Below are 19697 nucleotides of genomic sequence, written 5' to 3'. Positions count from 1 at the left end.
GTTTCAGAAAGAAATGGGTAGTGGATAAATATCCTTAAGTATTTGCAGAGCCATGACTGTTAAGTTTTGATTTCAAAAGCAGCTACATGCATTATAATAATACACCTTTTACAAACAACTGGGCAAATCAATATGTTTCAAAACTCTGTGGCAGAAGCAGGACTTGTGCAGTTAGTATCCCAGAGAGTCTAGAAGCATCATAATTCTGTAACTCTGCAAGGTGCCTTATGCCTTTGGAAGGTGTTTAAGTCAGTAAATGTAAGAGTACAGTTAATTTAAAAAATCTCAACAGCAAAACAAAAATACAAATATTTAAAAAAATCTTCTCATTTTTTCTTGTACATGTGAACAGAGTTAAACGTCTCTTTTTTAATACATTTTAGAGACATAAATGATTAACAACTTCCTATCTCTTTAGAACCAATGTTAGCCCCTACATGAGAATTGGGAGAGGAAGATGAATTTATTTTTCACTGCTCTACTTCCTATCTTTGAGACTTAAATGGAAATAGTCATACTAAAATTAGTCCCAGAATTTAGGATCTTTTGTTAAACTTTCTAGAGAAAGGCTGGCAAAATTATTGCATTCCAGGATTTGGCAAAGCTGTGAGATTTAAACCCCCTTATCAATGACAACCTTTTCACCTCTGACTCTCCATTGCCTTTCTTCAGTCCACATATCCCATAAAAATCCCTTTTTATTGAGTCAGCATATTCTGGCCTACTCCTTTTTCCAGTTTTATCAAAAACGCTTACATCTTCTCAGCTTGGCCCATTCAAGCCAAATGCCATTAAAAATATTGCAGTGCAAGCAATTTTCTACTCATCGCGCTAAACTTTGGAGCTCTTTTTTATTTCACTTACTAGGATGCAATAAGATTTTAAAGGCAAATTCACACTCAACTTCAAAACTAAAAAGTAAAAGAGATCTGCTTGTTCCAGTTTTTCTCATAAAAAGAACCACTAGCATGCCAATGACACTTTTCAGTTAAAGTTTAAAAATAACTGAGGAATATAACCAAAATAGAATTTTCTCCACCTTACAGATAACAATGTCACCCCTTCCTCTCAATATTCAAATCAACAGTTCAAGATTGTTTCCTGACTTAGCAGGAGATCTAGGAACAACACTTCAGATGCTAAAATTTCTGCCTGCTCTCCCATGTTACATATGACTTCCCATGGGAAAGAAAAATTTGTTTCAGAATGAGAGAGAGAAAACAAATGAAAAATGAAAAAAAGGACAAAGACAAAAAAAAATTAATTTAATTCTAACTCTCAAAACTTGGAGATCTTTAATCTTCAGCTATGGGCTAAGGAAAGCTATATCACCCAAGCTGTACCTCTCTGTTGCCCTGTAATATACAGCTTTACATTAGACTATCTTGTACCTCTGATCTACAGAAAGAAACCCCACATATATGTATATTTGAAATCTCTGTTAAGAAGCTAAAACTCTCCTCCTAAAAAATATCTAAAGACTTCTACTGTATAAACTCTGAAACATACCAAAGTAAGTGAGGGGAAGACAACAGAGCCAAAACATGCACCAGGAAAAGATTAGAGACAAACAAGGGAGCAAGAGCTGTTGTGAGCAAGAGTTGTGAGAGTGTCAATGAAGATATCTTTCATTTGAAAAGGGCACATGATCTTCATAAGTCACAGAGGATTGAACTGACATCTCCAAATTCCTACAACTCCTTATTGCTCCAGACTTCTGGCCAATTAAAAGATCTGTTCATGTCTGCCTTAGAATGGATGCATTGCTGTCTTGGATTCTACCATGCCAGCATTAGTTCAAAAAGGTATCCTGCCTGTGCCAGCATGCCCAGCATCAAGAGTCATCTATGGAAAGGTAAACAGATACACAGCCATATGTAGAGACATTTATAATTATATAACCAAGCATTTAGCTAGGATTGCAGTGACAAGATGAAAGAGGAGAGGACTCACAACAAAATCCTATTTGACTTTAACTTTCTCTGATTCCATCCCCTGGATATGGTGGAGCTTAGGTTACTGCCCATACACAGCACCATGTGTACCTCTCATTTCATGCTTCCTACTGCCTACAGTATGATGTATGTTGTGACTCAGACTTCAGATATAAAAGAAATGTCAGTCTCTGGTTGACAATTTTTGCCTTAATGTCCCTCCTTCTCTCCCTCCTCTATTCTATTTCTTTTTCTTCTCTTTGTTGCCATTAGCCTCTGAATAAACTCCAATAAAAATACAGTGGTAATGATTTTCCAAGTCATAATAATTTAAATTTTAAGCTGACAAGAAAAAGCCTCTTACACTGCATTTGCAATTACAGTAAAAAATAACAAACCCAACATTATTTCAGTCCACCACAGCAGATTTTCAAGGCTATACTGAAAAGGAAAGGAATTATTTGGGACTGGATAGTTACAGATGTGGGCTTGATCCACAACAGAATTTAAGAACTTACCAACTTCCAGCTCCTGCAATGAGTGCCTATTCCAAAAAAAATGAGTGTTGCTTTTTGACAATGGAAAGTTTAGATTCCTAAAATTCTGCTGCACTCCTGCAGTGAACTAAGAACTAATTTCCTTGCTCAAATTAGGCCAACTTAGTATCAACAAAGTTCTGTCTCACCTGCACAGCTCTTCTCAAAGCCTAGGTTTGAGAAGCAAAGCCATATTTGTCTCTGCAGACAGATGAAGGATGAAGTTCTTCCCACCTTCCAACTAATGCCTAAAGGTTTACAGCATTCTCACTGAATCTGAAATTTCTGATATCATGCTTCCCAAAGGAATTGAACGTCTTCTGTCTCTCAAGAGAGTAACTAAAGGTTAAAAGCAATTCTGGACATGTCAAAACCAGCATAAATTCAGAGATCCCAACTGTGCAGTGTTTTGCCCTGTTTTTTAACTCAGAAATGCTTTTCATAGTTCCTCCCATGTATGGGACTACGATCTTTTTCACACCCTTAGGAAGATTCCTCTAGGAAGCTGTTACCACAGTGGAAAGGCACCTAAAGGCACCTTGTAAGGTCTCAGCTGTTTGCTAAATATAGCCTTAAACCAACACCATTCACTTCAACTTAAGTTTTTCCACTGAGATTACTGACAAGAACAGTAGTCAGGAATTATGCTTTTATCAGCAGGGGGACTGTAAGGAAAGTCCCATTGCTAAAGCCTTCCACAATGAAACAAGTGCAGGCTCCTTAATCCCATGACAGAATCAATTTTATGCAGCTGGAAACCAAAAATAGAGTTGAAAAATTCAAGAAGCCTGGTGAGGCAGCTGATGTATTGTGAGAAGTGCATACTTCTTTTCTAGAAGGATAAATTTCTAAGCTCTGTCATGAATTAACTCACTAAATCACATTATTTCTTTTCAAGAGAGATGTTCCATGTGACATAAACAATTTTCTGATAATCTTCAAAGTTTCTCTCCTGCTCCTCTCTTTTTTTGCTTTAGTTTATGGTTTGTGGATGGTGTTTGTTTGTGTTTTTCTTTTAACTTTTTTGTCCGACTTAGCAGGAAAATAAGTAAGTTCAGAAATGAGGGATATTTGATTTGGTTTCAAATTGACTGGGAAGATTTACTATAAGACACTGTTTAAAATAACAATGGTGGCCAAAATTTACATTTGATCTTCATATGAAACCACACAAAACTGTATTTAGCTAACGAGAAATCTTCTCATGTTGACATAAGAAGAAGATTATGATTTTATTTTTATACTTCCTATATCGTAATTTACTCAACTATTCACCATAAAGCCTTTCAAGGAGAAAAAATGAAGAAATGTTCCTATACAACCAAAAATTGGTAAGACCGAATTGACTGCAAATAAGCCCTGGAACTGGGCAATCCTGGAATGATTCCGGCTTGAAGGACCTCATCATCTTGTTTGACCTTCTGCTCAAAGAGTCCAAGAAAGAGATTTCTGAACCAGAATTATTCGTGCTTGTAAATTAGAACCTTTTCTCACTTTTGTTGCCTAGTGTTAGTACTAAGTACTAAATTATTTTAATAATGTAATGACTACAGAGAATGAAGCAGAGAACAAGATGATTTCAGAAATGACAAAATAACAGAAAAATCTTCAAGGAGCCAAGAGCAGAAAGAGTCCTAAATTCTTACCTTGCTGAGTTCAATATACTTCTTTGCTTCTCCACTTGCACAGGTTACAGATGTTTTTTTACTGAGCAAAGCTGCTTTACACCCTTTGATTTTAAGGGAATGATATGGAGGAACAAGTGATCCAGTTTGTGTCAGTTTGGACTGGAACAATTGATTGACGACCACATTTTCACTAGCTGGGAATAAAAAAAAGAAATAAATGCATGAAGATAAAATATAATTTAGAGAATTATATTGTCTTTGTCAGTAAAAAGACACAATGTAGGAGAGAATTAAATAAGTATACCTAAAACAAATGGAAAAATCAAAAAAGAGCATCATCAAAGTTATCAAAGAAAATTCAATGTCTGAAAATATTAACACTACTTTTAACATATTCAGGTCCTGTGCTGAACCAATAGAGGGCATAAACCAAAACCCTTCAGACTGATCTGTCTGAATTTATGGGATATATATGGGATATATAATTACTTATGCGATAATCACCTCTGAATTTTGTTCCATTACAGATTCCCAATTTATCCAATTAAAGCAATGTAAGAGATGAGTTCTGCACAATTTTCTTACATGTAGTGTTTAGAAACAATCAAGGCACTTGACAGAAATAAATTATACACACTCATTGTACTGAAGAATTATATATACACAAAACATGAGAAAGTATTAAAAAAAAAAAAAAAAAAAGCAATGTAAAGAACAGACCTGTAGAAAATTTGGTTTCTCTGTAGCCAGATCACACTTAAAAACATTTACAGAAAAAAAGACAATCGCATACAGATATATTATTACTTGTACATATGCTTCCAGGAGGTGATTTTAAAGAAAAACATTCTGAATATTAAGATAGATAGTATACTTTATCCTAATTTCAGTCTAATTATCCTTTATGAATTTATGGTCACAGGGTTTTTAAGATGAGCATGATAATTACACGCTGCTTGTACTGCCACAGCACCAGTAAGTGTTAAGAACTCATTGTGTGATGCATCCTTAACCATGCTAAATTCTGGTTAATTTTTTTTAAGAACTAGAAAACTGGCATTACAATCACATCATATGAATAAACAAAAAACTCAGAAAGATGAACAGGATAAGCATCATAAATAATAGCTTAGCAGGTAAAAATCTTCAGTTTGCTCTTTAATAAATGTTTACAGGTTTCTTACTATATGATAAATTCAATAGATTTGTTTCCCTTTTTCTGTGGAGATTGTTATTCCTTACTTAACAGGAACATATAAAATGATGAGGTAGATAAGGAAGCAGATAATTGAAATTATTTTGGAACAATCAGTGAGCATCAATACACATATGTTCAAAATGTGATAAATAGATTAGGACGGCAATCAGTGAGCATCAATACACATATGTTCAAAATGTGATAAATAGATTAGGACGGCACAGACATTATGTCTTTTGAATTAAAACAGATACATCCTATGTCAATAGTCTCTTATGATAATTTTCAGCAGGTATGTTCCACATTCCTACACATATATACAAATCACTTTAATGTTATTATAGTTAAAAGTTTTGATTGAAGAAACGAAATTCAAGGAAAAATCAAAGGATGCATGCACTTAAGTTAAACATTACACAACTTGTGAAACAGAATCTAAAGGAAATATGTCACTGACAGTCAACAGCTTTTAAGCAAGTCACTTAAAAAAGAAGGCTCTCAGCCCTTAAATTACTTACGTGTTTTTAAATATTCTTGCAGAATTTATTATTATTATTATTATTATTATTATTATTATTACTTCTCAGTGGTATATATATTCATACTCATCATATTAAACTTTTTACATCCAATCTCATCCTCCATTCTTGCTTTTTAACAGTTGCATAGCTGATTACACAAAACAGCAATGAAAGTGCGAAAAGGGACTGTGTGAGAGAGTGGAAGAATGCTCTCTCATCGAACATACTGGGAATTGTCATACCTGCTCTTTGGCAGATTATCATATATAAACCAAGTAGTGAGAACTTTAACATCTCGAAAATTACAATCAATAGGCTTATATTCAAGATAATTTCTTTCATTTCTTTCTTCATTCGGAATGTACCCTTTTTGCATCTGAAATGCATCAATTATTTTGTTAGGGTGCTTGGCTGATTTTACAGTAAAATTGCTAAAATGAAATAAATTTTAACAACAGGCCTCTATTTCTAAGGAAAGAAATATAAGTATGCAATCTATTATGTGAAAAACACTACAGTGGTTGGAGAGATGACAAATGATACCTCAGGACGACACTGGCATTTCCCTAAGGAAAACGTTTTGTTTTTCCTCTCCAGAAAGGGGAAATTATACAGGTTTTCATTAATCCAATGATGAATCATTAATTATGATTAATTAACTAATTATTTTATTGCATTATTATTATTAGGCATAATTGTGCAACATGCACACTGAAAGGCATTTAATTTTGCATTTCAATGGACATTTATATCTATTCACTGAAAAAACATAAGAACGCCCACAAGTTACTGCTTTTAGAAAGGTACTCAAGCAGTGGAGTACATCCCACTGCTGCCCTTATGATTTTGGGAGCCCAATTTACTTCTCCTATTTTCAGAGTTTTATTTTCGCTGTAGTTCATACTCATTGTCTTCTGTAAGTCATTCTCAGTGATCATATTACATCTTCTTTTGCTTTACACCACATCACATGATAAAGATGCTCTACATTCATGAATCTAAAAGCTTTTAAATTAGAGCAAGTTTCAAACAATACTGTATGTAAATACTTCATAAATATAGGGATTTTTTAAATTTTTTACTGGAAATAAAATATATATAAATGTCTCAAAACTAAAATTAAAATTAAAACCAAGTCATAATGTCTTGATTTCTAACAACAGTAAACACAAAAGCATTTACTTACTTTTCATTACAAATATGAGATTTTGTGAAAGGGAATCTTTATTTTTTTCTATCGCACCAGCAATTTCATATGTAACCTATAATAAAATATTGCGACATCATTAGTAATGACCAATGCATCTTTTAAAAATCTTACAGCAGTAGAAATGAAGCTATGTTTTTTTTTCCACTCAACAGTTAAAGGCTGGCACAACGTAGTATCTTTTGGCATTTTCTAAGCACCTACAATGCTGACCAGAAGAACTGGCTGTTGAACATTATGTGACTCTGCAACTATTCAGAAATTTCATTGGACTGGTTTTAAAACATTTCCATGATACCAGGCCTTGAATCAAATACGTACTTGTAAAGCAGGAGACACTGACCTAAAGAGTGCTTTCCCTGTAGGATGAACAAGTCACTCTCAGCTCACAGATCTCCCTGTCAATGGGAAACTGACCCCAGTAACCATTACAAAACAATCTGAGTCCAAACTCACACTCAGGACAAATTCCAATCATTGATGTATCCTTTGGAGATAAGTTCAGTCAATAGGTTATACGCACAGCCCATTTATATTTCCAACAGGATTTTGGGTCACCTCAGTTGCCTGATGTCCTGATTTCAATAACAGACAGCTGGATTGTCCCTGCATCTGTCATCTGACTGCAGATAAATTCTAACACGTGTGGTAGACCCTCTAAAAATTGAGCAAAAATATGAGTTCTAGCCAGAGGTGCTGAGGGTACATACAAAATGAAGAAATACAACCAAATGTCTCTTTTAATACTGAGCCTGTTCCTGAAGACACTGTATAGAAAAGGAGCACTAAGACAAGAAAGCAGTTGTTTTTTTGGTTTTTTTAAACTTTGTATGGGGATGGATGAAAAACTACTAGTTAATTTACAGACTTTAGATATAAGAAGCTCTGGCTTGCATAGTAGTAGAACGTAAAGGGAATTTTTAAGTCAAAAAGAAAGAAAATTATAGATTTCAGTACTTGCATGATTAGGCAGGTATTAATGGGAACTCAGAATACAGTTCAGTTTTATTTAACTTGGGACCATGTTTCAATCTAAAGCCTTCTTTAATTTTTTGTATTGGATCTATATCCTAAAGCCCTTAGGTGTTTGGGGAAATTTTATCCTTGTACATTTAATAAAGCCATAAATATATAATTAAGATTAGTAACACTAATCAGTTAATTAATTTTCCATGGGGTCACTTGACAATTATGCAATGCTATATTGCTCACAAAAGAAATTATGTGATTTGGAAGTGTATAATCTGCTAGAGTGAGTAATTGTCAAATGATGCAATTACTATGGCATCTGACATGAACAAGGTATAACAAGAGAATTATGGTTCTTTTCCATGACAGATCCAATGTTATGTATTTTCTAATTGCATTTCCTAAGAACATACAACACAGTTAGCAAATTATTAGAGTTCTTTAAGTATAATATTAAATGCTTTTAGTGTACTCAACATAAATGTTGTGCTATCTTGCTCCATTAAAGGTAATTAACAGAACTTATATGACAAATCCATAATGCCCATTCCTAATTGAGTGTCTTGGGCTTTCACTAAATTAGAAGAAGAGAATTAGTATTGGTGGGAAGAGTAGGTAAATATAGCAGTGGGAGATACTATATCATGATTAACTGCCTAGATTAAAACAGGGAGAAGTTTCAGTATTAATGCTGGTATAATAATCACAAACTTCTGGAACTATATTCATAAGACATATTTCATATCACATAAAACAGATAAAAGTTAGGGGGATTCCCTTTTATGAAGAAATTGCTAATGCTCTAAACAATTTTCCCATAGACTTGATAAATAAATTCACTGCCTAAAGACATGAAAACTGACTCAATGAAATGACACTCTAGGGTTCCATAGTCATTGCCAGTCCCACAAAATAGAAAAAGAAATAAGTCTTCTTCCAGCTGCCAATTTTGTTGACTTCATCTTGCCCTCATCAGAGATGGAAAACTATATGCCACCTAAAGCACATGTATTTCCCTCAGTTTTCTGCAATTGTGTTAGTAAAAAAAAACTGACCCAAACTCTGCACTGGCTGGCACTCAAGCACAGTGGATAGTTATTCTGGGGAGACAAAAAGCAAGCAAATATTGTATGCTTTAGACAGGAAATGTGCACTCAGATAATGGGTCCAGTATTATAAAACACACTCCTTCTAGTCACTTCTATTTATCACAGTTTGCTTTATCTTGCTTTATATGATGATTTTTTAGGGTAGACAGTGTGCAAACCTATACGTCTGTGTTAGCCAAAGGAAACAAGACCTTTATATAGTATTTGAAAAGCTGAAATATTTTTATTAAAAAAAAAAAATGTTCCACACTACATTTTATTTCATTATAGGAGATTAAAACGAAATGGAGTTGGATTTGCATTCCTTCTAAATTTAAGTTCATAAAGGAAGGGTGCTTAACATAAGTCATAATGGGTATGGCCAAATATTCATCTAGTCCTGAATATTTTGGGAAAAGTATTGAGGAGTATTTCTACTCTGCCAGCCACCAGTTCCCCTCTCAGCTTTCAGGGCTCTGCTCATGAAGGCGCTCTTGTCCTGCAGGCCGTATCTCACCTTTGTCTTTAGAATCTGTTAACTCGCATTTCCTCCTCAAATCTGCATTTCCAGATCTCATTAATAAGACTCTATGTCAAGGAGTTTTACTAATTACTAAGTTTGAGGAAAAAAAAACAACTTAAGTTTATTTGTTTTGAACCTATTTTCTGCTTGTTTAAGTTAGCAGAGCAGGTTTTAACATCATAAGAACTACCAGGTACAAATAAGAGCTAAAATACCCAGAAAACAGGAGACTCACCAGATAACCACAGAGCTGACTTTGGGAACTGTGTATTCCTCTTATCTTTTACATATTCTTGCCTCTTTGCTGCATTAATTACCTTCATGCCAGAAAATCTTCTGACCTAAAGTATGCTCTCTCATAACATCTCACTTGCTTAAGGGATTTTCTCCAGATTTATTTGCTATCCCAATATACTTTATCAACAGGACCACTTTTACACATAGTTTTCATCAAGTCCTTAAAATACTCTTCTTTCTTTTTTTGGTAAATAATTTTCATATTTTGTGATAGGCCAAAAAAGCTCATGGTTAATGGCAGATTTGGCAGGAACCCTAAAACAAGCTAGGGAAACACCACCTGGAATATTAAGAACAATTTGGCTGCATTCCCAGTTAAAAATGAAAATTTTATGATTTCAATAGCAAAATGTAACAGAGAAACTCAGTTTTGCCTGTGTTGTAAATTTTAGGTAATAGGAAAATAATTAGCTCATGTAGCAAAGGAGAAATTTTTGAGAACATGTCCAAGGACAATTTGGTGCACAGAGAGACACTTGTAGCTGCTAATTTTCTGCCAGTACTTGAATTTGAGTGATATTCTTATGTGTACCATTTTTTAAGTATCAATGGTTTTATCAACCTCCCAAAACAAATCTTGCTAAGCAATGAGTGAGCTAAATAATTTTATAGTCTGTCAAGTCTTATTCTAACACTGTGATAGAATAGCATTTTGAAAGAAGGAAGTATTTAGAAACAAAATAGATGGGTGGGGGAAAGCATTTTATAATTTTCTCCAGTAAGTGAAAATCCCAAATCAAGACTACTTAAAGAAAGCAAGAGAAAGAGAAAGGGAGAAAAAGCAAGACTGTCTTGCCTATGTGAAAACCAGAATCTGTGTCAAGTAGCCTTTATATGCCTTGGTACATTTAGATTAGATTGATTTGATTGTTGTGTCTGGGGATTCAGCCTGGGGAAAAAATAGTGAAAATGAAAGCATCCTTATTGATTAATCCACCTCCTTTTGTCTTTTGATCTAGAGGTTCAGTTTCAGAGTCTGCCTGGGCTATACAAGGCATTGCAGAAAAGACTGCCTTGGTGAAGGTGAGCTGACAGCTGGGAGGTATTTTTGATATGCAGGCAGCTGAGAAATGAAAGACATTGATCTGCACTTAAAGGAACATTATGTGCACTGGTTTATAGAGCAAAGAAGTTGATCTTTAGTCTTTGGTCAGTTTATTACAGTACAGAAAGTCAAAACAGTGGCAAGGCAATCAGTAGAGGGGGCTTATTTAATTTGCAAATTCAAGTTTAATTTAAACAGCAGAAAGCTTAAATTGTGATAATTTATTATTCAGATCACATGAATAATGATGCAAATACCATTATATTAAATACAACTACTAGGTAAAGCTGTGTCTCTCGGCACTGTGCTAGGCCAATATATTTCTGATTTACTTAGTGATACGTTAACTCTTCCACAAAATTTTAAAAAATGAAGAACTTTGAGTCCTTGAGAAAGTTCAATGATGGATACGTTATTCTTCAAAAATCATGGCTATTGATATGCCCGAAAGTTCAAAGATATATATATACACACATAATACATATATATATAATATATATAGAGAGAGAGATATAGATAGATATAGATATATATATATAAGATATAATTAATGTGAAACCCTTCCTTAAGTGAGAGCCCACAATGTAAATATTAATGTTATCAATAGATGAACCTAGAAATTCAGTATTATTATTAAGATAGTTTCAGCTGATGGTCAGATGCCCCCACAAAACGCTTTGCTACCTGAAGGCAACCTTGTGTGTGCCTCTTCCCCCACAGACAGTCTCTGTGAGAAGCATCTCAGGATACCCACAGTCATATCAGGCATCAGAAACAAAGCAATGTCCTAGATGAGCAGAAATTTTCTGGAAGAAATCAGACTGCCAGTATTCAGAGAAATGTATTAGACAACCATCCAGATAAAGCCTTTCACTAGGATTATTTTTTTTTCAGCCATAAAACCTCTAAATCATTCTCTTCTGCCTTCTGCCTGAACAAAACAGATAAGTTTTTGTCTTACAGCACTCAGATACCAAGACATTAAACAGGTCTCAGAAAAGACTCATAATGTGTCAAGGCATTGTAGGATTCTGTTCAGCTGTAAAATTAAAACTAGGAGATAAAGTAAAATATGCGATATGATAAAGTACTGAGGCTCACAGTGGCCTTTGCTAAGCATGTGTTCATATGTGTTCACAAGGAATATATCATGTTGCTCATGCAGAGAAAGACAGATTTAATCCTGTTCAGGAATAACAGCAAAATTAAAAGAAATGAGGCAAAATCCATTTTCTCTCTTCCACTGGATCATTCTGTCACATTTGTGTAAAACCATATTCATTCTCAGACACCACTAAAATATCTGAGGCCTGTGCTGATTTCTTCCATGTGCAGAAGTTAACTTGTGCATATTGTTCCTCTTTCTTCCCTCCAAAACAGACAAGAAAACAAGAAAAAATACAACGTTTCTCAGAATGGTATCATACACACAGACTTCCTTGAAATATTGATTCAGCCAGAAAATTAAGTATGAATTCCAAATTATTTGGATTTCTTTTCCCCTTTACATGTTACTTTGAACCTCTTGTGTGTTCTTTGCCTCAATTCAACATCGTGCTTTCTTTCTTTTACTTCTGATCCATTCTGTCTGCTCTGGACACATCTGTATCAGCTGTAATTATCTCAGAATATAAAGCTGGATATATCACTTTTGTTCATAAAATGCTGTCTGTCAATCTCAGTTAAATATACAAAAGTAGGTCTTTTCAGTGAGGAAGTATTTTTAATAACTGCATTTTCCAGTTTAACAGCATTTCTGACTTGCTAAAATAACTACTGCAAGTGTCTGAGTAAAGAAATGAACCTAATTAATTCTGGACTTTGACCGACAGCTGTACACTACTGATGAAAAGAAGCCCAAATTACAAGGGTCATAAGTGGTTCATACCCGGGCCAACACAGAATAATTTTTGGTGTTTTTTTTTTTTTTTTTTTTTTTTTTTTTTTGATGACTCAGAGTAGCTCTTTAACACTGGCTGTGAAGTACATTGCAGTTACAACTGTTACCTAGAGAAATCAGGATGTCTGCCTTCACACAGAGCCTGCTGCATTCAGTGTGACTTCCTCCCCAGCTGCCAGCCTAGACACACCACCTGAGCATAAATGATTAACACTAGAAATGAAGACTTTTGTGTTTGATCACCTGTCACAATTTACTGGTAATTCTTTCTCTACCCTCTGGGTCTGATTCATTTTCAGTTACACTCATGTAAACACAGAGAAGCTTTACCAAGTTAAAGGAGCAAAAATCAGTGGAACATTGTGGTGAGAATTAAGCCCCCTTGTTTTAAATTTGGAGATCTCTGAAGGCAACAATCGATGGTAAGATTGCTTATACTTCACTTATGTTAGACCCATTTAATTGATATCAGACTATAAAAGTAGGTCTCAAAACCTGCCAAAGTATATTGATACTTTATATATAAAATTCTTATTTTTGAGTGCCAATAAATCCTGATATACTTAAAAAGCCTCATCCTTTAACAATTTTCATAAAGCATATATCACCAATGATCTCTATAAAGAGCTACTAAATGTAGTAACAGTGCAATCTAAAGAAGAGCATCAGCAGTTTAAAACCTGAGTTTTTCATATTCAGGTTCTCAACATATGAAGACACACTAGTCTCAGAATAAACTCGATTTGTGTCATTTAGTACAGTCACATTATCATCAGAGTTTTATAGAAATGCATGTCATGAAACACTGGCAACTTCAAGCTATGATAGCTAGATAACAGTCCCACAAAATACCAAAATGCAAGTGTCTTTAAGAATTTAGCTCGATTACTATTAAAGCAAGCAGAGTTAAGCAGTTGCAAGAGATCCTTTCTGCTTTGGCAGGGCAAAGCATTTTGATGTTGTAAGGATGCAAAGAACAACCTGACTGGAATAGTTCCTTGGCCAATGTAAATCAAAGGATCTCCACTGACTTCAAAAGAATGTGTGGATTTACATTACTTCGAGAGCTGTCTATTTGTTCATGCTTTTAGATTAAATGTCATTACTATTATTAGGAAAAGGTCAAACCAAGTGTCTATGTTATAAAACAAAAAATCTAAACAAGCATGCAAGACTAAAACACATGTTACTGAAAACTGTCCTCTTTACCACTCATGGTTTAACTTTCAGTACCTGAAAACCTGGTGTTTACAAATCTTCTGATTGCTTTTTCAGAGAATAGACAAAAACTTCTTCCATTTTGAAGAAACTTGCTTATTATTCTGGTTGTTATTATAATGTAGATGCCTTGCTGCTGCTGCCATGTCAAGTTTTGGTGTGGAACCTTTTTGAGCTCTTGTGATAAAATTGTATAAGCAGAAAGGCATTAAAAAATACTTGTGTAACAAGTAAAAAAAAGTCTATAAATTAAAGTAGACATCTGAAGTTCATGGTCAGCTCCTTATTCCATCACTTGAAGTCCTAGTAAGCTCCACAAAATCTTGGTAGCACTGTTATCTAATCACTGTGTACCCACATTCTTACTGACAAGTCCCAATAGTGGAGGTATTCAAACCACTTAACTTTGGTAAATAATTTTATTCTAAGTATAAGGCTTTGTGATGAAAGAAGAACCTACAGGGAGTTATTCAGAGAATTTGGGTTAGGAACTTAAGCAGTACTCCAATAGTCCTTTCCATAATGACCACATTTCTATCATTTGGGCAGGAACAAATTTTCTTGTGCCAAAACACAACTCCAGGCTTCCATCATCTTCATTTCCAAATGTGGAGCCACAAAATAGATCTGTCCCTATTTATACCACTGTCAGATTATTTAAAACAAACAAAGAAACAAACAAACACACACCAAAAAACTATCCCTTTAAAGACATTTCTAACGTGCTTGCTTTGAGTTGTACGTGATTGTGGGGACAATGAAAATGAAGTATTGGAAAGGAAAGGGTAAGAAGTCTAAAATAACTGATTACACTGTTCCTGTGAACACTGCAGGCAAGCGAATAAAAAAATATAAATGTAATTTAATACTCATGCTGAAAAACATTTAGCTTGCTTTGGGATTTTGTAGAAAAAAAAATATATTATGACTACTAACAGAAAAAGTGGGGGTTTTGTTTTTGATTTTTTTTTACCAGATTCATGCTGGTAACCCAGGTATCTACATATACAGCAGAGCAGCTACAGGGAACCTGTCCTGTTCTGGAACCACATCTGTATGCAAAGTGGAGCCAGCTAGAATGGCATTAAACATCTGTGCTGAGGGATCTGAATCACCCCCTTCTACACTAAATGCTTACAAGCAAGACAAAATTTAGGAGCCAGAACTAAGTAGCCTACATCTTTCATGCTGCGATGTAAACTAAACATTTTATATGCTAGATATGGAATTGAGATTCTAAGTTGTCCTTTGAAAATTTAGCACTTGACAGTGAAATCCTATTTATCGCCAGGAGTCGGAGAAGTCATGTAAAATTTTGTTTTGTTAACTTTTTTCATTAACTGCATGTAAATTACATTCAAACAACTTACCCTCCCAGCATAATGCATAACAGTGAAGGTGGAGCCCAGATCCTTTGGGGCAAGGTTACCGTTTCCATCTTTTGTGGAGGAATAGACTGTATTTGTATCTGATGTATCCAGGTAAGACTGAATGCGTTTAGAAAGACTCTGTTCCACTGACCAAACAGATTGGCTTTCTTCATCCAGCATTGACAAAAAGCCTGATGGTTTCTGAAATGAAAAACAGATTTTTCTAATTTTATACAGGAGAAATAGAATTTTTCCTTTTATACAGGAGAAATTAATCTATTGATAATCTATTAGAAACTGATTGCGCTGCTTGCTTCCTAGAAGTTGCCCAGAAACTAGCTTCAGGCACAAAAGAAGCTGCCAGGCTGAGGACAGAGCCTCCTGAGCCCAATGGCAGCACAGTCGCTGTGCCACGACACACAGAGGCTACAGGTGAATCAGTACAGGCAGGGAGGGTCTGCTGCATCTTCCTCAGCCCTGCTCTCTTAGTAAGCTCTGTGAGCCTCTGTCGCCTCTTTGACCCACGACCTTGCCATAAATTGGAAAATGCAAGCAAAATTTTGTATTAGCCTAACATGCAATGAGTTTGTATAAATATATATGGTTTAAAATGGATCTGGAACCTACCTGAAAGAAAAAATCCAAGACTGCAGTATGGTTACCAGGAGAATACATTGTTTCCATGGCAACTCCTTCCTGTACACATTCTGCTTGCTCTTGTAGGAAAAGCACTTCATTGATGTACTGGTGTATCTTCTCATTGGTCATGTTGACACACAGCTATTGTAAAATGAAGAAAAAAAAAGAATTTTAGACGTTTACTGGATAATTCATCAATGTAGGTTTTACTGCATGTCTAAAATTGAATTTGAAGAAATGTCACTCCACAATAAGTATCTCTTGGTAGACCACAAATTTAGGAAGACCCTAGGGAAATTTAGACTTTAACAACCATTATTGTTAAATTGGGAATACACAATTTTCTGCCTGCACAGTTAATTGTGAATTCTACATAAGAGTTATCAAATATCAGTATTATCAAATGCAGTGGAAATTTACACTAATTCCATTGAATGAAGAAGGGTAACTCTGTATTAATTGGTGTATTTAATAATCTTCTGCATTTTATATTTCAGGAAGATTATGCAAATACAATGTGCTTTTAGAAAAAAAACAAAAACAAAAACCCTACATATTTGTTTAAGATCCTGAGTCTGTAGTTAGTTCAGTGCTAACAAAGACAGAACTCTGTTTCCACATACAATGTCACTGAAGTCTAAAGCTGTCTCTGAAGAGCTCATTGTGTTTTACCCAAACATATAAAACACCTAGGGACATTTTGTTAGATGCTGCTCCCCATTTTATATATATTACAAGGGAAGGTTGGGAAGAAAATGGTGTTCCATAGAAAAGTTCAACATTTGGGGAGATAAATAGTATAGAAACGTCTAAAATATTTTTTTAATTGCCTTATAGGATGTACAACTAATAGATTCACAGAAATTTGATTTTCAATTAAAAACAGGTGGGAATTGTATCAGCTTATTAATGTGCTTTTGTATTTTATTCAAAGCTCACCTGCTAAAATAAGTAAATATTTAATAACCTGGAGGAATAAATGTTTTAATTGGTTTTTTCACATTAAAGTGGAAATATTTGTTGAAAATTTGAAAACCTTCTCCAATGCTACATTAACTATGACTAAGAAATTAAGAAAACCGAAAATCTTAAAAGGGTGTAAGCACACTTCGTATGAGGAATGTTATAAGGAATGCCTGCATGCATTTTTTTCTTTTCACTCTAAACTAGTCACATATTTGTGTTGGCCAGCCATTAACTTTATCTTCCATGAATAAAGTGTGTAAAGCAATTCTACCAGCAACTCATATGAGAAGGTATGAAATATTTAGATCAATCCTAATATTACATGGCTTAACATTCAGATGAGGGAAGAGAACCCAAGTAATGTGTAAGAGCTGCCTGAATTTTCCATTAACACCTCCTGTTAGCATATCCAACTTATACTTCCTATACAATAAAATGGACTAGTGTGAAAAACAGCAAGAAGAAATGAGACAAGCTAATTTTACAACCAAATGTCTATTAACTGTCTTTACTAATGCATTACAGTGCAGACAAAAGACAGCCTCAAATAAAACCAATATTTGTCTAAAGTGGTATTTATAAACATTCAGATTGTTATCTTCTTAACAATAGAAGTATAACATTGACTTCCAGTGTCTACTCATTTTATGGAAAAGACAGCTTTTTTAACTCTGTGGCAGGCAAACTCTGCTTTACTGATCACTTCTGGAATTCTAATTACAAAATTTTTCCAGAAGCTTGTTAACATTATTTTATAAGGCAGACCAGCTTACGCTTTGCAGAATATGGTTAAGCCTTAAAATGATGCATGCTGTATATATCTTTATTTGCAGATGACCTATTTAGAGAACCAGGTCATTAAATTTTACAAAGGTGTATTCTACAATAAGAAAAGCTGTCAGAATTCCTATAAAGTCAAACTTACTTGTATCATGAGCCAATCTCTTAAAATGTATTTTAAAAAAAGTATTTGAGAGCCTGACTCTGCAGCAAAATTATTGAACTACACAATTTGAGATGAAGGAAAGATTGTCTTAGACACTTCTTACAAAGATCTGGTAAACAGCATTGGTTTTAAGTAGCAAAATAAAAGGAATAGTATTTTGTTAAAACATTCATAGATGGTAAAGAAAAAACCCCAATTTTTAAAATTCTACCAACCAGTGTGTTATGGCATACACTGGGGTGCCTCTTAGCAACATAAGCAACATTGCCAGACGGGCAGACTTTCCACAATGCCACTAAGGTACTGCAGACCAGGGCAGAAAGCAGCTCAAGCATTTGTACCAGCTGCAACCTGCCCCAAAGCTGCTCTCCAGAGCAGTGGCTGAGAGAACAGCTCTGCAGAATGAGAGCCAGGAGACCAGCCAGGGGCTGCTGGAAAGCAACGCATTCTGATCAGCTCTTTCTCCATTTCAGCGTTTTATACAACCTGCTGGGAAAAGGTAATGAAATGAATGTTTCAAATTAAAAGCTTGGCCCAGGTTGACTTAATAGTTAAAGCAGCTGAAATGTAGAAATGGGATGAATATGAACTAAACTAGCTTTACAAACCCAAATTCTCTTGCTTCAAATCTTCTAAGTATTAAATAAAAAATTATATACTTTCTGTCCAAAGATTTGAAAAGTTCATAAAATCGCATTTTTAAACATGTGTTTAACTGTACTCATGTAAATTAGATTGAAATATAACAGTAATTAAAAAAAAATAAAAACAAAAAACAAACCAAAACCAAAACCAAACCACTCAAATAGATTTTTACCTAAAACCAATATGTGGGAAGTGCCTTTAAGAACTATATTTGCTTTAATTAGCAGTATAACTCAACATTACCTATGGTACTTTTTTCATTAAACACTGTTAAACTGTTCTTGATATGCATCTTGTGGACTCCATATTATGTCTTCTATGTAGTTCTCTTTCTACCAATCTTTTTTACATTAACTCACTATCACATCTCAGTGAAAATAAATACACCATATATTTGTCTGTCTTCTCTAAGAAGTCCTTTCAGAATATTATTAGAAGAAAAAATATGCTTGTTCAAGTATTAAAAAAACAAACAAACAAAAAATCCAAACAAAAACAACCATAACTTGTGTCACCACCCAAATTTTAGATTTTGGAAAATAATACAGTGGCATTTAATAAAAGCAATGAGTATTCATCACATTAGTCTAAGTACTCTCCAAATTAAAATTTAGGTAGAATACCAAAACTGTGCTGTGCTCTGAAGACAGAAAAGCACCCATGACTAATGAAATTTTCCTGCTCTTTATTCAATTTTCAGGCTCTTACGCTTGTTTGAAAAAGGCATTACCAAAGATGGAAATTTGTGGAAAGCAAACTTGGGGAGTGTCAATCAGTGAGGAAAGATGGATGCAAAGACCCTTTGGAAAGCTCATTTACATCCTTTGGTCATGCAGAAGGATTAATTCTCCCAAGGGATGTGTATTCAGAGCATGGAGTAGAGCGAACAGCTGTCATTTCAACACATCTACCAGGCCCTAGTTTATGGGCTGAGATGATGAAGTTACAGTGTCAAATTTAACCTGCAAGGAAGCGCCCTAGTGTTTCTCAAAAACGTAGTTTCTAAGATAATGAAACACAGAATCATCTTTTTTCTGAGACTGGACTCAGAAAATATTTTCAAACAT

General features: G+C 34.6%; 1 protein-coding gene across 1 annotated transcript in view; it reads right to left on the bottom strand.

The window, feature by feature from the left end:
- Nucleotides 1-19697, bottom strand: part of MYO16 (myosin XVI) — a 278913-nt gene that overhangs the window by 77320 nt on the left and 181896 nt on the right. The window contains exons 22-25 of the mRNA XM_041418140.1: nucleotides 16062-16214; nucleotides 15435-15635; nucleotides 7004-7079; nucleotides 4117-4292 (exon numbers count right to left, since the gene is read on the bottom strand). Of these exons, the coding sequence (XP_041274074.1) occupies nucleotides 4117-4292; nucleotides 7004-7079; nucleotides 15435-15635; nucleotides 16062-16214 (606 nt within the window). The remainder of the gene's footprint in view (nucleotides 1-4116; nucleotides 4293-7003; nucleotides 7080-15434; nucleotides 15636-16061; nucleotides 16215-19697) is intronic.

The sequence above is a fragment of the Onychostruthus taczanowskii genome, unplaced genomic scaffold, assembly GCF_017590055.1.
Source record: "Onychostruthus taczanowskii isolate IOZ18803 unplaced genomic scaffold, ASM1759005v1 scaffold58, whole genome shotgun sequence".
NCBI lineage: Eukaryota > Metazoa > Chordata > Aves > Passeriformes > Passeridae > Onychostruthus > Onychostruthus taczanowskii.
This window is presented reverse-complemented; position numbering and strand designations above follow the sequence as displayed.